Here is a 14,530-nt window from a genome sequence, read left to right as displayed (position 1 = left end):
AATGTTTGAGGTAGTAATTTGATCATGTTTGGTATATTAATAAGTCACCAACCGTGATGTTGCTCAAGTTCTCAGGTAAACTTTTTAGCTTGCTAATAGCATTACCATCTACTAACCAATGTTGATTTCAAAGTTGGATATTTTTACCGGACCCTATATACGTTCTCAGCACATAAAAGCAACCCTAACACTGAATACTAGCAGTTAGAACTTCGAAGACCAACAACCATATTTAAACTATTTCAACCAATATGTGATATGGTCTATACTCTAATTAAGAGATTCATTTTAAGTTCAAAATCATATTCTGACTTTTCCAACTAGAGTACAATATCCATTTCCATAAAAACAGTTCACAAAAATTTCATAGCAAACACGGAATATCAAAATTCAAGATCCTCATTGTTAAAGGACTAATAGTTATGGAATGCTTGAGTGAAATTCCACTCAGCTGATCTGGTTTATATACACTCTAGAGAGTAAATACAATATGGGAGTTACAAGAATATTAATTATCAAAATTCAAGATCCTCATTAACATACACCAGATGATTATCCCAAAGAGTAGTTAACAAGATTCAAAGATGACCAATACAGTAATCCAAACAACCACCCTTACAATCACCTTTGTCCCTATTGCAAAAGCTCAAATTACCTAAAAAGAAACGGTTCAAAATTCACAAGCGGACGATTAGATTCCCAGTTCAAAGGTTCATTTACCCAAAAGAAACTCCATAGATACTTAACCTTCAAACACGCTATAAAAAATACTATGATGAGTCTTTCCCATGGTAAATAACTTCAGCTTGTCCTGACGCTCTCCTGAACCTGATCAGTTCTGTCATCAACTCGGGTTTGACATTTTTAGCAGGCTTCACAGTCATCTTTTTTAGAACAGGAGAATATTGAAGTAGAAATCTAATGAAATCTAATTCAGATTTGGTACCAGAGATGTCTTGTATCAACACATATTTCACACTGAGGGACATGGTTGGCCCTGAAAAGATATCTTCCATACAATTGGAGACGGGTGTTACAAGGTCAGTCTGCTCCTCAAGACGTGCCTACATGAAATTGTTACAAATTCATAGATTAGATGAGGAGAGGAATGGTCATATGCATATTAAAAGTCTGAAGGTAAAAGTGCTTTGATTAAAATATGAAAATGAGGTACACAAGTTTAATTTATAGGACTATAATTATGTAACTAATTCCATACGAATTGAAACTATTCATAACTTCTGTTACAAGTTTTAGAAACAAATTTTCAAGACTAGACACTAGACAAAGGACTAAAGCAAAAAATGTTGGAAAATTCTAAAGCTTAGTAACTTCACATAAAAACCAAAGAAGGATGTGCAAGTATAAGTGCAACCATAAATCAGAAAGAAAAGCAAAGTCAAGCCAAAGTAAACGAGTACTCACAATCATTCTTAATCTCTCAAGATTAGGTGAGCTTTTGAGCAAACAAGGAACAACCGAAATTTCCCTCAAGTCATTGAAATTTATTTCCAAAAGAAGAGAACTAAGATCAATACAAGGTGTGTGAAGCTCTACTGGAACAATACCTGCGGCCAAATACTAAAACAAAATACTAGCATTAGGTGAGTCACTACTACACTCAAAATCAACATTCATAGGCTTGAGAATTATACCTTCAAATAATGCTCAACAATCAGTAGACTCTCTATGTGAGGTAGATGATCAAAAAATTTGAACAAATTACTATGATTGCTTTCGGAGTTTATATACGAACTTAATTCAAGGTATACCACAGCTAATTGCAAAGTGTTGTCAAAGCTGATGCCCTCAAATTTACCATATATTCGAAAAAACGTGAGATTTGGTGCGTGAATATTAAACTGAGTGAAACCATGAACTTTTGTCAATACTAATTTTTCAAGCTGAGGGCAGCCGGTTATCAAGTTTTCAAAGGCATCTTGAGTCATTAAAACATCATGTAGAACAAGACTTTCCAATTTACTGAAGCCTGTAAACATCGTTGGGGGTTTCAGCCAACAATGACTTAATTTTAAATGATGTAAACATTGATAAGAAAATAAGCACCAAGGTATCTTATAGTGTTCCCCTAACCAAATGTCCAACACAAGCTCTTTAACAGATCTTCCAGTTAGATGAAGAATCCACCGATCAACATCAGCCATAGAGTTCACACCAAGGAGATCACATTCCGAGTCAGTGACTTCAAACTTGTTGATTGGCCCTGAATGAAGTAAAAGTACATGATCAATGATTCTCAAAAACTTGCCCTCGATAACTGAAATGTCTTCAGAAGCTACAGCAGATACACATTGTCTATCAAACACAAGATCTGGTTGGGTTGACCATTTCTTCCTCCATTTGCTCGATAAAACACATGTTCTCCCTGCTTCCTTGATTGTCAAGTATGAGAGAATATGATCTTGTAGATGATCGGGTAAGCAACTAATCCTATCCGACTCCACATCCGTCATTTTTAGCCTAAATAAAAAAAAACAGCACATTACTTACTCTTACAAATTCAAAATCATTAATGTTGTGATTACTATACAAGAATGGTTTAACATGTCACGACCCAAGAACCAGAATCGTGACCGGCGCACAGACTTATACATTTTAGTCCGGCAAGCCTAACGACCAAACTCGACAAATGACATAAATAATTTACAGATAACTATTTTCATCAAAATAATATTTACAGAAATTTGGACAGAGTAACCCCTGTATTTTTAACATTTCCAAGATATGAATCATGTCCATAAACCTGTTCCATCATCCAGAAGCTCGAAAAAAGACAATTTTTACATAAGTGTACAACTAAAAGCACTAGACATATCAGAGCAGTAGTAACATTCACTACTAGAAATCTTGCGTTTTGCTGGGGAATAATGCCAGGAGCATCAACTCCTGGCAAATTTGCCAGGAGTACTGCCAGGGATGCCCCTGGCAAAATGACTTTAGAAAAAGTGGGACCCGATTCTCATAAAAACAGGGGTTTTAATTCTCATAAAACGTGTTATTGCTCTCCCCTCTCACCGTCAATGCTCTCCCTCTTTCATGAAACCCTAAATACCCAAAATCCCCAAATTTCTTCTCCATTCATCGATCTCTCCCTCTCACAACAAATTATCGAAGTGTGGGCTTTAGAACTTCTCTTTCTTTCTTGTTTGTTCATTCACAATCTCACAACAAGCAAGAACTCTCCAAACTCACTCTTTCATGGCCTCCCAAGCAAGCCTCCTCCTTCAAAAACAACTCAAAGGTAATCAATCTATCTAATCCCTTTTTTTCATTTCATCGCTTATTTCAATTTGTTTCGCGTCAATTTTCCGCTATTTTTTATTAACCTTACTTTTTCTCACAGATCTTTGTAAACACCCCGGCGATGGCTTTTCCGCTGGTTTAGTCGACGAAACCAACATTTTTGAATGGAGTGTAACCATAATTGGGCCACCAGATACACTTTAGTAAGCTCTTTTTTAATTAATACCCTTTTTTTAATTTTTCATTAATTTATATGATTTCAATTTTTATTTTGTTTTTTAGCTTATATAATCATGATTTATTGGATTTTCTGTGATGGGGTTTTAGATTTTTCAATAAAGATCGTTTTTTTAATTATACTTATTGGTGGGTATTTAGAGTTTGGTTCAATTGTTTGGTTTTTGATGATATTGTTTCACGAGGATTGAATTGAATATCAAGTAAAAGAAGTTATAGTGAAGGAGAGTGATATTTGAAGGATTGATAAAATGAATACAGATTATGGCCCTGTTTGGATAAACAACTTATTTTTGCAGCTTATAGCTCAAGTGCGTATCATGGTAAGCGCTTATGTGTAAGCTTACATAAGTTATTTCAATGCTTATAGCACAAAGCACAAGCACATATCATGATAAGCGCTTATGTGTAAGCTTACATAAGTTATTTTGATAGGAAAATATAAAATTAAATTGTTTTTGTATATTTTACGTGCAAAGTTTTGATAAGCTATCCTGGAGAATATAAGCTGAAAAAAGATTATGTGAAATTTCACAAGTTGTTTTTATAAGTTCTCCCGGTTAGTCTCACAAAACTTATATCAGTTTATGAGGTCAGATAAAACAGTTATGTTTATACTTTCCTGGTCCGCCATTGCTCTCAACTCAGTTTCTATCATTGATAGGTGTTAGTTTAATAATGGATATTTTTGTGGTGATTTTTTGGACTTCTGAGTTGAAATGAATCATAATGCTTCTAAGCAAGTATTTCTCAAAATTTGTTGATTTAGTTGGATTGAATAGTTTCATAATTCATTCCATTTGGCGTTTATACCAATGTTCTCTACAGAACATTTTGATTCAGTGTTATGTTACTTATCATTTGATATTGTCATGTTATCAATCTATTGGATTGGATTTGTCTGAGACAACTGAACTTGTTTATGTTGCTCATAAGTTCTGGTTTGATTTTCATCAGTTTTTTCTTCTTTTCTTTCTGTTAAGGTTTGATGAAATATGTAAACTCTAATAACATGCTAAGAAAATGCTCTTGAGAAAAGACATGGTCATCCGAATATGAATTATGTAAAACTTAATCTTTGTTGATGATCAATAATTTATGCCCATAATGACATTTATGTATATATGAATGGAAGGAAGAAAAAGCATATAAATGTGTGATTTCTTACCTAATTAAATTATATTTCTTATTAGATCTACAAAACCAGTTTATATTTTTGTAATAGCTACAAATCAGGAGCATTAAAACCTCAGGATCCCTTTGATATGATTTAGTCTTTTGTTTCTTTAAATCTGGAAATTGCATCATACCAACTTGATTCTGTATTGATTACTGCTGGTTAGATCTTCTGTCTTAATTGGTCTTGTTTGGTTGGTTGAAGTTGCTTCAGAAATTCTCTCATTGACATTTCACTCTCCTTGTCCATAGTAGAGTTGTAGGTTATTGTGCAGAGATGCTAAGGAGGTTCAGTTTCTTATCAAACATGTTCAATTTGAATTTGATGTCGCTTAGAGGAATGAGAATTTGATGTCATATTTGAGTCTTGATGCTGTGTTTTGAAGTTATTAAGTTTCTTATCAATTTTTATCAATGTATAGTATTAATAAAAATGCATACTATCTATCTAATAATCATCCCCTAAAAGAAATATCTATCTAATTAAAAAATAATTTTAAAACTTTTTTTAAAATTATTTTAATTATTAAATTTTAGTATTTTGATTTTTTAAACAATAAAAAAATGTTTTTCTTTTTTTTAAAAAAAAATTTCGTACGCATTTTGCCAGGGGTTAACCCCTGGCAATTTCCCTAGCATGGATTGAAAATGACTGATGTGAACACCTGCAAAAGCCTGCATACAGCTGAAAAGTCTGCATTGAGACTGACACATTTTGCCAGGAGCTAAAGCCCTGGCAGGTTCATTTGCGATGAGCAGATTTGCTGGTGATTCTGCTCCTGGCAAAACTCCTGGCAAATGTCCATTTGCCAAGGCTTTCTGCATTTTGCCAGGGCTTCTGCCCCTGGCAAATTACCAGATTTCTTGTAGTGATTATTGCAAAATCAAAGAAAAGGATGAAATAAAAAGATTGAAGTGAAAATCGAAGAACTAACCAAAGTAAAAAAATGAATTCGGCACTTGAAAGCATGAAGGACAGGGATTGTAAAGATTGTAGAGTCGGATTGAACACTGTCGAAGGGATTGAACACATTATAAAGGGAACATCATTCATTTGGTGGCATTTATTTATGGAAGGCAAGGGGTTTCCCTTGAATACGAGGCACTCGGCACCTTTGGTAATTGTTGTCTACTACTCTTCCACTACTCTCGAAAATTGATTACCACCATAATTTCTTGATTCACCTCACTATATTATTACTACCACTAAATGAATATTTCTGTACCCACACGAGACTAATTAAACTAATTAATACATATTTATGTGTCTTATTTTGACCATACTTTTTAACTAATATATAAATTCAAATTTTTTTTTGAATGAACTAATATATAAATACAAATACTAGCATACAAGTGTGTATTCCCGTACGGGAAAATTGTTTTTTAACTAAACTAAAAACAAAAAAATGTATCAAAGAAATCATTTGCTTCTTATATATTAAAAACCAATTTTAATTATTATAAAAAATATTTAATTGTGAATTTGTTAAGTGCAAAATTGTCAATAGAACTATAGAAGTTGAAAATACAGAATACGTTAAAAAAGGTAGTAACACCAAACCATTTAAATTTTAAATTTAAGGATAATTAAGGCTTGGAAAAAGTTCCGAAGACTAAAAAGATACATCAATTCCCATAGCACAAATAACTTGAATACATCAACAGACCATCTACTTCCCTCAAAAAAAAAAATCAATAGACCATTAGCACACTATTTGGGTGTTTATAATTAATGTTTAATAAGCACCCAATCTCTCCAACCAAGACATCAAAAAATTATTAATTAAGTCTCAATAATAATTCTATATCATTAAATTTTAACAATAATTTATATACTTATTCTTATATAATTTTAAAATATTAAAGTAATTTAATTATAAATCATAAACTACTCCCTCCAATCAACTGTAATATAAACTACTTCCTCCGTCTCTAAATAATTGTAACTTTAGCATATTTTTTTCCTCAAAATAATTGTCACTTTAGAATATCAATGAAGCATTTATTATTTTTTTCCATTATTATACCCTTATATTAAATTTTAGGGGAAATTAGAATGACCTCCCTCGAGGTTTAACTAAACAACACAAACACCCCATCTATTTTTAAAAATAACATCCACCTCCCTTCAAATTAACACCGTTAAAGCACAGTTAATGAGAAAACATATTTACACTCTTAAATGCTTTAATTTACCTTTGAATTTCCCAGTTCACTTTCTTTGTTAAGTTTTGTTTCCTGTTAATCGGTATTTTTTGCTTTTGTATACTGTGTTAACAAGTTTTTTTCTTGTTAATTGGAATTTCTTTGATTACTTTGTGTGAACCTTCTAATTTTTGTCACTTTAATGTCCCTTTTTATTCCTAAAAATTTATTTTCCTCTTTTTTAAACTTTCTAGCTTTAAAAATTGTTTTCAATTGTTTATTTTCACTACTTTCTTTTGATATTTGTTTGTTTGTTATTAATTGTGGTTTGCTTCATATTCAATTTATTTTGTGTCTATTTATGGTTTAATTTTGTTTAGAATTATTGCATGCATATTTAATTCTCAATTGTTATTGGTTTAGTGTGTATAATTAGGGAATTCATGTAATTTATTTTGTGCATTTCATTTTTTGCTATTATATTTTCTTGTGAGACCATAGAATGTATCTAGGAGGGTATCTAATAATGTAGTAATGCACACACCGACACATGCACCGACACTATCACACTTTATTTATCGATTTACGCTTATTTTATTTTTTACGCCGTTACGCTAGTTTACCGTTAGCTTAGAAAAATATTTTTATCACAAAAATCAAGTATGCCAAACTTCAAAGTATTTTCCTAATAAACCTTGGTCCATAACCCAAGTGTTTTCCTTTTTTTTTCTTAACCAAATGTTTAATCAATTTAACATCCACATTAGACATGGATTTTATGCAATTAAAATTAACCAACTTCATCATATTTTTTTCTCATGCCGTGAGGCCTCTTATCTCTTCATAAAATCTTTTTTTTTTTTCAAAAAATGTTAAAATTAATCCAACTCATCAAAATAATTTTTGAAAGTGAACTACAATGATTTTGGTTCCATTTGTGGATATGTAGGCAAAGGATTTTATTCCTTCCAAATCAAATAAAAATAACCAAAAACATACTTCTTCTCCCTCCATTCTCTCACCTAGATTCTTAGACAATAATTTTCAAATAAAAAAAATAATTTAGCACAAGATTAAAGTAGGCAAGAGGTTCCCACGGAATACCGTGGTGGTTAGGGGTGCTTAACACCTTCCTCTACCGAAACCAACCCCCGGATCCAAAGTCTCAATAAGGGTTTCTGACTCATTTTTTCCCTTCCCACGAATAAAAATCGAGAGTCCAAAGATCGAAGGTTCAAAAACCAATTAATGTTTTGACACCCGAAAATCATCGACTACAAGACTGCAACAAACTTGGAAGACCCCCCAGACTCACAAGATTCCGAGGGACCCAAAACTCCACGTCAGATTTATCGTCTTCTGAAGCTGTCTCTATCAAGGATATGAGTATAGTTTTGTCTTCTATCCACTAGTGGAAACAAACAAAGAACTTCAAAGGCAATAAGAATGAATAGATACTTGCAATTTCAGCAAAGGATTTTCGAATGACTATCCAATGGAATTATCCATATCAAGCAATGGTTTAACGACATTGATTTGAATCTTCTCAACGACTCTTAATGTGTTGGCACTCATCTCCAACGTCTCTCAAATCCCTGCTTATATAAGGAGCTGAAGACCTGAAGAAGATTAACAAGACTATGCTATTTTAACTGTGTCATTACTCTGCCAAATCAAATAGCGCAAAAACACTTAAGATTTTTGTTTCAACTTTTGTATCTTAGAAATCCTTAAAGTCTTAAGAGTTTGCTCATAGATTGTTCAGTTTACGCCAACATTTGTATATCTTGTGTAAGAACAAATTTGTTTATATTTGTTGTATACAAATAGAAGTCTCTTGCCTGTGAAGCTTGAGCATTATAACTCTCTTGGTGAAACCTTGAGCACCAGAAGTCTCTTTCAGTTCTGATTGAGCATTTGAAATATCTTGCCTGTGTGCTTGAGCATTACAAGTCTCTTGGAGTTGTCCTTGAGCAATAGAATTCGATTGGTAGTGACCTTGAGCATAGAAGTCTCTTGCAAGAGTGCTTGAGCATTGGGAAGTCTCATGGAAGAGTCTTTGAGCAATTGTAATCTAGTGAGATTATAGTGAAATCCCTTGGAAGTGCAAGGGGTTTGGACTACTCCTGTGTTGTGGGAGGAACCAGTATAAATTGCTTGTGTTTGCTCTTTCTCTCTATCTCTCTTTTATCTTTGTGTTTCAATTTTGTCCACTGCACTCAGACTCTGAATTTCCTGAACTTAAAGGGATTGAGACCATCTTGATCATTCCCCTTTGTATCCAAGGGTCATTCATAAATCGGATGTTTGAACCATCTCCTACTCTACATCTACAACCATGTCAAAGAATGTGGCGAGAAGACCAAATGTTACGCCAAGAATAGCTGAGATTATGATCGAGTTTCGAGTCTAGAAAAGAGGAATTTGGAAAATACATTGCTTTCAAAACTCTAGCCATTAAACTATTCGGAATACATGTGTAAACAATATAAAAAATTTAACAAATTTTTTTAACAGCTGAGTTCGCGGGTACATGTTTGAAATCCTAAACTCGTTATCCAAACTAAAACACTTGGGATTATCCAAATTAAAACATCTTCTATTTTTTTGTCTTATTTATAAAACTTAAATATTTTGTACATTTACCATTTACTCTTCGAATTTTCGGATTCTAAGTTTCAAACGAGGTTTTCCCTCAATTTTTAAAGTGAAAAAAATAGCCATGGATTATTTAGCCATGGTACCGTGTCTAACTTCTTTATTCACCACTTCAGATTCTAAAATTTGAAGGTAAAAAAGTGCAAAACAATAGGCACAATCATTATAGACACAGTTTAACCGTAGCTAACTGTTTGTTTCCACATATTTTAAAATGCAAATAAAAAGAGAGAGAGAGAGAGAGAGAGAGAGAGAGAGAGAGAGACATAAAAAACAAGTACTTTGTATTTTAGAATCCGAATGCACCCTTTTAATTTCTACATTATTTAAGTTTCAATTTTAACTTTTCTAAACTTTCAAAATGTGTTCTCTAATGTTTAAAAAAATGTGTATCTCCAATGGTTTAGATAGTTATATTATTATATCTATTTATTAATTTATTATATCTTTTTGCCAGCAAATAATGACAAGAGTGATATTTGTACAACCATTTGTGACAATTTTGATCATTTTCTCTCTTTTTATTGGTCCAAAACAATAGAGAGAGAAAAAGAAAGAAAGAGAATAAGAATATAATGTGAATATGAGAGGAAAAATAAATTGTCAAAAAATTATCATAAAGTGGTTGTCAAAAAACGTTAGGGTGTGGTACACATGTCATTTTAGCATTGGCTCTAGAAATTTTATTGTCTTTTTTCTCATCTTCTTCATCAGAGTGATAAACATTCATCATCTTCATCAAATAAGCAAAATTGAACAACAACAATCACCTTCATCTCCTTTATCACATAAATCCAAAAATTAAAAATTAAAATTCTAAATCTAAAAATCACCTTCCTTTCCAATTCCAGATCTCATTGTTGTTCCTATTCTTCATAGTGATACTCAAATCCACTTAAATTGAAACCCAGTTGTTAGTAGTGATACTCTATAGGAACAAATACGATGGAAGCATTGAATTGAAACCCACTTGGCAAAACTCACCACTTTGAAGATTTTGGCGCTATTAATATTAACCCTTTGTTCTTGATGAAGATGAAGGAGAGAATGGGTAAGGGGGGAAGACGAGAATTTGGGAGAAGGGTTACAATTAGGGGTTTGTTCTCTTAAATCCCTAAATCCCCTTTGCAAAAATCAAAACTTTCATCTTCTTCTTCATTGAAATATGAATTGGGTTTCATCAATTTTTTCTCCTTTTGATTCTTGTTCTGTTTAGTTTTGAGTAGTAGTTGTGTTGAGCAGGTTTGGATAAGTTTGTTAAAGAGATATGAAGAATAGAATCTCAGTTGTTCCAGATCTCATGATGCTAAATCTCATGTTGTTCCTATTCATTGTTGTTAGAAATGATTTTTTTTGTTTATGGATTTTGTTATAAAATTTGGATTTCTTTTTGTTTATGAATCTGGATTTCTTTTTGTTTATGAATCTGGGTTTGTGTATAAATTTTATGAGTTTATGGGTTTTTTTTCTTGTTGCTGTTGATGGCGTTGTTGCTGAGTTATAAACCCTAACGTTTTTTAATTAAATTTAACGGAAATGACCAAAATGTGTAACAGAGAGAAAGTTAAGGGACCAAAATAATTCAAAAGAGAAAGTTAAAGGACCAAAATAATTCAAAATTTAGTTAGAGGATCAAACCGATACCAATTAAATAGTTAGAGGATCAAAAAGGTAATTTAGCCTAAGTTATTTCATTCAACTAATATCGATTCCGAAATCATATTCTGACTTTTCCAATTAAGTGTCGATTTCCATAAAAACAGTTCGCAAAAACATCATAGCAAACACGTAAAATCAGAATTCAAGATCCTCATAACACACACCAAATGAATAACCCAAAGAGTAGTTAACAAGATTCAAAGGTGACTAATACATTAATCCAAACAACCACCCTTACAATCAATCACCTTTATCCCTATTGCAAATTGATATCAACTTAGGTTAAAAAAAAAAAAAAAAACTCATTACCTTAAAAACAACCAACTCGTGGCTCAAAATTCACAAGCGAACGATTAGATTCCCAGTGCAAAGGTTCATTTACCCAAAAGATACTCCATAGATAATTGGGATTCAATTATACATTTGCAGTCCAAAACCAAAACACACTATATCGATTCACCTTCAAAGAGATTCTACATTTTTTTGAATTGCATTAAAGAGCTATGTAGCACTGATCTATGGAAACTGGTATGTACTATAATTAAGAGAACACAATAGCAAAGCTATATCAGAAAATCAGTTTATTTTTTTTGAATAATGCAATGATATGTGATCACATGTTGTGTATGAACTAGCTACTACCAACACTGTATAAGCCAAGAGAAGCAACAACCATGAACTAGCATAGAAATAAACATTGATTTGAAGCAAAACATTGATTTCTATACTGATTTGAAGCATAGAAATAAATAACGAATTACCTTTAATAAATGGATAAACCAGTAAACCATTTAAAATAAGCAACCCTACCTACAAATTTGAAAATCAATAACAAATATAACTCTATAAAATGTCTGATAGTTCATAATAAGTTGCACTTCTCTTGGAGCATTGGAAAACAGAAAATTAGAAATGGGAAGAAAACTCATAAGGGAAATTGTTTCAAATATTTTGAAATTTTTCCTTCCCTCATTCATTTGATGTGCTCTAGATTATAATTTATAGCTTTTATTTGGCTTGATGCTTCGTGTTGATTATACTTTGCTGTAAATAAAAAATACATATTCAATTTAAATGTACTATTAACATAAAAATTAAAATGTTTGTCGCTCATAAGTTTCGACACCATTAAGAAAAATTTACTTCGGACATTAAAAAATAAAAATGTTTGTCACTCATAAGATGATGTGCGTATAAAAAATACTATGATGAGTCTCTTCCATGGTAAATAACTTCAGCTTGTCTTGACGCTCTCCTGAACCTGATTAGTTCTGTCATCAAGGGTTTGACGTTTTTAACAGGCTTCACAGTCATCTTTTCTAGCACAGGAGAATATTGAAGTAGAAATCTAATGAAATCTAATTCAGATTTCGTACCAGAGATTTCTTCAATCACCACATATTGCATACTGAGGGGCATGGTTCGCCCTGAAAAGATATCTTCCAGACAATTGGAGACAGGTGTTAAAAGGTCAGTCTGCTCCTCAAGACGTGCCTACATGCGATTGTTACAAATTCATGGATGAGAAGGAGAGGAAAGGTTGTATGCATAAGAAGGTAATAATATATTGATTAATAAAATATAAAAGTGAGGTACACAAATCTAAATTAGGGGACTCTAATTATGTAACTAATTCCATAAAAATTGAAAATATTCATAGCTTCTGTTAGGAATCGTAACTCACATGTCGAAGTTTTAGAAATAAATTTCCAAGACTAGACACTAGACAGATACCTAAAGCAAAAATTGTTCGCAAATTCTATAGCTTAATAACTTCACATGAAAACCAAAACAGGATGCAAAAGTGTAATTGCAACCATAAATCAGAAAGAAAATCATAGTCAAGACAAACTAAATGACTACTCACAGTGATTCTTAATTTTTGAAGATTAGGTGAGCTTTTGAGCAAGCAAAGAACAACCGAAATTTCCCTCAAGTCATTGAAATTTATTTCCAAAAGAAGATAACTAAGATCGATACAAGGTGTAGGAAGCTCTAGTGGCACAATACCTGCAGCCAAATACTAAAGCAAAACAGAAGAATGGCTTTAATCAGAATATAATGTTTTTATACTAGCATTACCTGAGTCGCTACTACACTCAAATTCAACATTCATAGGCTTGAGAATTATACCTTCAAAGAATAGTTAACAATCAGTAATTCCTCTATGTGAGGTAGATGATTGAAAAATTTGAACAAATTACTACGATTGCTTTCGGAGTTCAAATACGAACGTAATTCAAGGTATACCACAGCTAATTGCAAAGTGTTGTCAAAACTGATGCCCTCAAATTTACCACTGATATAAAAAACCTTCAGATTTGGTGCGTGAATATTAAACTGAGTGAAACCATCAACTGATGTCAATATTAATTTTTCAAGTTGAGGGCAGCCGGATATCAAGTTTTCAAAGGCATTTTGAGTCATTAAAACATGATATAGAACGAGACTTTGCAAGTTATTGAAGCCTTTAAACATCGTTGGGGGTTTCAGCCAACAATGACTTAACTTTAAACGATGTAAACTTTGATAAGAAAATAAGCACCAAGGTATCTTATAGAGTTCCCCTAACCAAATGTCCAACACAAGCTCTTTAACAGATCTTGCGGTTAGATGAAGAATCCACCGATCAACATCAGACATAGAGTTCACACCAAGGAGATCACAACCGGAGTCAGTGACCTCAAACTTTTTGATTGGCCCTGAATGAAGTAAAAGTACATGATCAATGATTCTCAAAAACTTGCCCTCGATAACTGAAAAGTCTTCGGAAGGTACAGCAGATACACATTGTCTATCAAACACAAGATCTGGTTGGGTGGACCATTTCTTCCTCCATTTTCTTGATAAAACACTTGTTCTCCCTGCTTCCTTGATTGTCAAGTATGAGAGAATATGATCTTGTAGATGATCAGGTAAGCAACTAATCCTATCCGACTCCACGTCCGTCATTTTTAGCCTAAATAAAAAAAAAAAAAAACAGCACATTACTTTCTCTTATGAATTCAAAACTATTAATGTTGTGATTACCATACAAGAATGGTTTAACATATTGTCATAATTTTGCATGAGCACATCATAACGTTTTGTTATAACTGTTGGGCCATGAGTAGGAGTCTCATTGGGTTGGATCATCACATTGGACTAACACCTACTACACAAGTTAGCCGGACACCATATCTTCACCCAAAACGTGAAGGTATCGAGTTTATGGGTAATCTCACTTTCAAACTCAACTCTTTCATTCCATTTCGGAATTTAACTAGCACTTGCCATACCACGGCAATAACATTTTTGCAAAATCAAAGAAAAGGATAAAATAAAAAATTGAAGTGAAAGTGGAAGAACTAACCAAAGTAAAAAATGAATTAGGCACTTGAAAGCATGA

General features: G+C 32.6%; 2 protein-coding genes across 2 annotated transcripts; both read right to left on the bottom strand.

Moving 5' to 3' along the window:
• Positions 1 to 420: 420 nt before the first annotated feature.
• Positions 421 to 5,845, bottom strand: LOC146921511 (F-box/FBD/LRR-repeat protein At1g13570-like). Its single transcript, XM_085714903.1, has 4 exons — positions 5,613 to 5,845; positions 1,656 to 2,481; positions 1,426 to 1,581; positions 421 to 1,064 (listed from the first exon to the last, which is right to left on the bottom strand). The coding sequence occupies exons 1-4, from the start codon at positions 5,729 to 5,731 to the stop codon at positions 771 to 773; spliced, it is 1,395 nt and encodes a 464-aa protein (XP_085571029.1). The 5' UTR covers positions 5,732 to 5,845; the 3' UTR covers positions 421 to 770.
• A 6,386-nt stretch (positions 5,846 to 12,231) lies between these two features.
• LOC146921510 (F-box/FBD/LRR-repeat protein At1g13570-like) lies at positions 12,232 to 14,256 on the bottom strand. Its single transcript, XM_085714902.1, has 3 exons — positions 13,276 to 14,256; positions 13,010 to 13,165; positions 12,232 to 12,636 (listed from the first exon to the last, which is right to left on the bottom strand). The coding sequence occupies exons 1-3, from the start codon at positions 14,128 to 14,130 to the stop codon at positions 12,346 to 12,348; spliced, it is 1,302 nt and encodes a 433-aa protein (XP_085571028.1). The 5' UTR covers positions 14,131 to 14,256; the 3' UTR covers positions 12,232 to 12,345.
• Positions 14,257 to 14,530: the final 274 nt, after the last annotated feature.

This window comes from Medicago sativa, chromosome 5, assembly GCF_051527215.1.
Source record: "Medicago sativa cultivar Bolivia chromosome 5, Bolivia_mono, whole genome shotgun sequence".
NCBI lineage: Eukaryota > Viridiplantae > Streptophyta > Magnoliopsida > Fabales > Fabaceae > Medicago > Medicago sativa.
The sequence above is the reverse complement of the archived record's forward strand: the minus strand, read 5'-3'. Positions and strand labels throughout refer to the sequence as shown.

What these genes read in the sequence shown, in the direction of transcription:
- LOC146921511 (XM_085714903.1), bottom strand. Translation starts at nt 5,731, where the DNA reads ATGAATGATGTTCCCTTTATAATGTGTTCAATCCCTTCGACAGTGTTC. An exon ending in GAATTCATTTTTTTACTTTG is followed by an intron (nt 2,482 to 5,612) that starts GTTAGTTCTTCG and finishes TTTTTTATTTAG; the next exon opens with GCTAAAAATGACGGATGTGG. An exon ending in TTGTTGAGCATTATTTGAAG is followed by an intron (nt 1,582 to 1,655) that starts GTATAATTCTCA and finishes ATTTTGTTTTAG; the next exon opens with TATTTGGCCGCAGGTATTGT.
- LOC146921510 (XM_085714902.1), bottom strand. Translation starts at nt 14,130, where the DNA reads ATGTGCTGTTTTTTTTTTTTTTTATTTAGGCTAAAAATGACGGACGTG. An exon ending in TTGTTAACTATTCTTTGAAG is followed by an intron (nt 13,166 to 13,275) that starts GTATAATTCTCA and finishes GTTTTGCTTTAG; the next exon opens with TATTTGGCTGCAGGTATTGT. An exon ending in TTCAAAAATTAAGAATCACT is followed by an intron (nt 12,637 to 13,009) that starts GTGAGTAGTCAT and finishes AATCGCATGTAG; the next exon opens with GCACGTCTTGAGGAGCAGAC.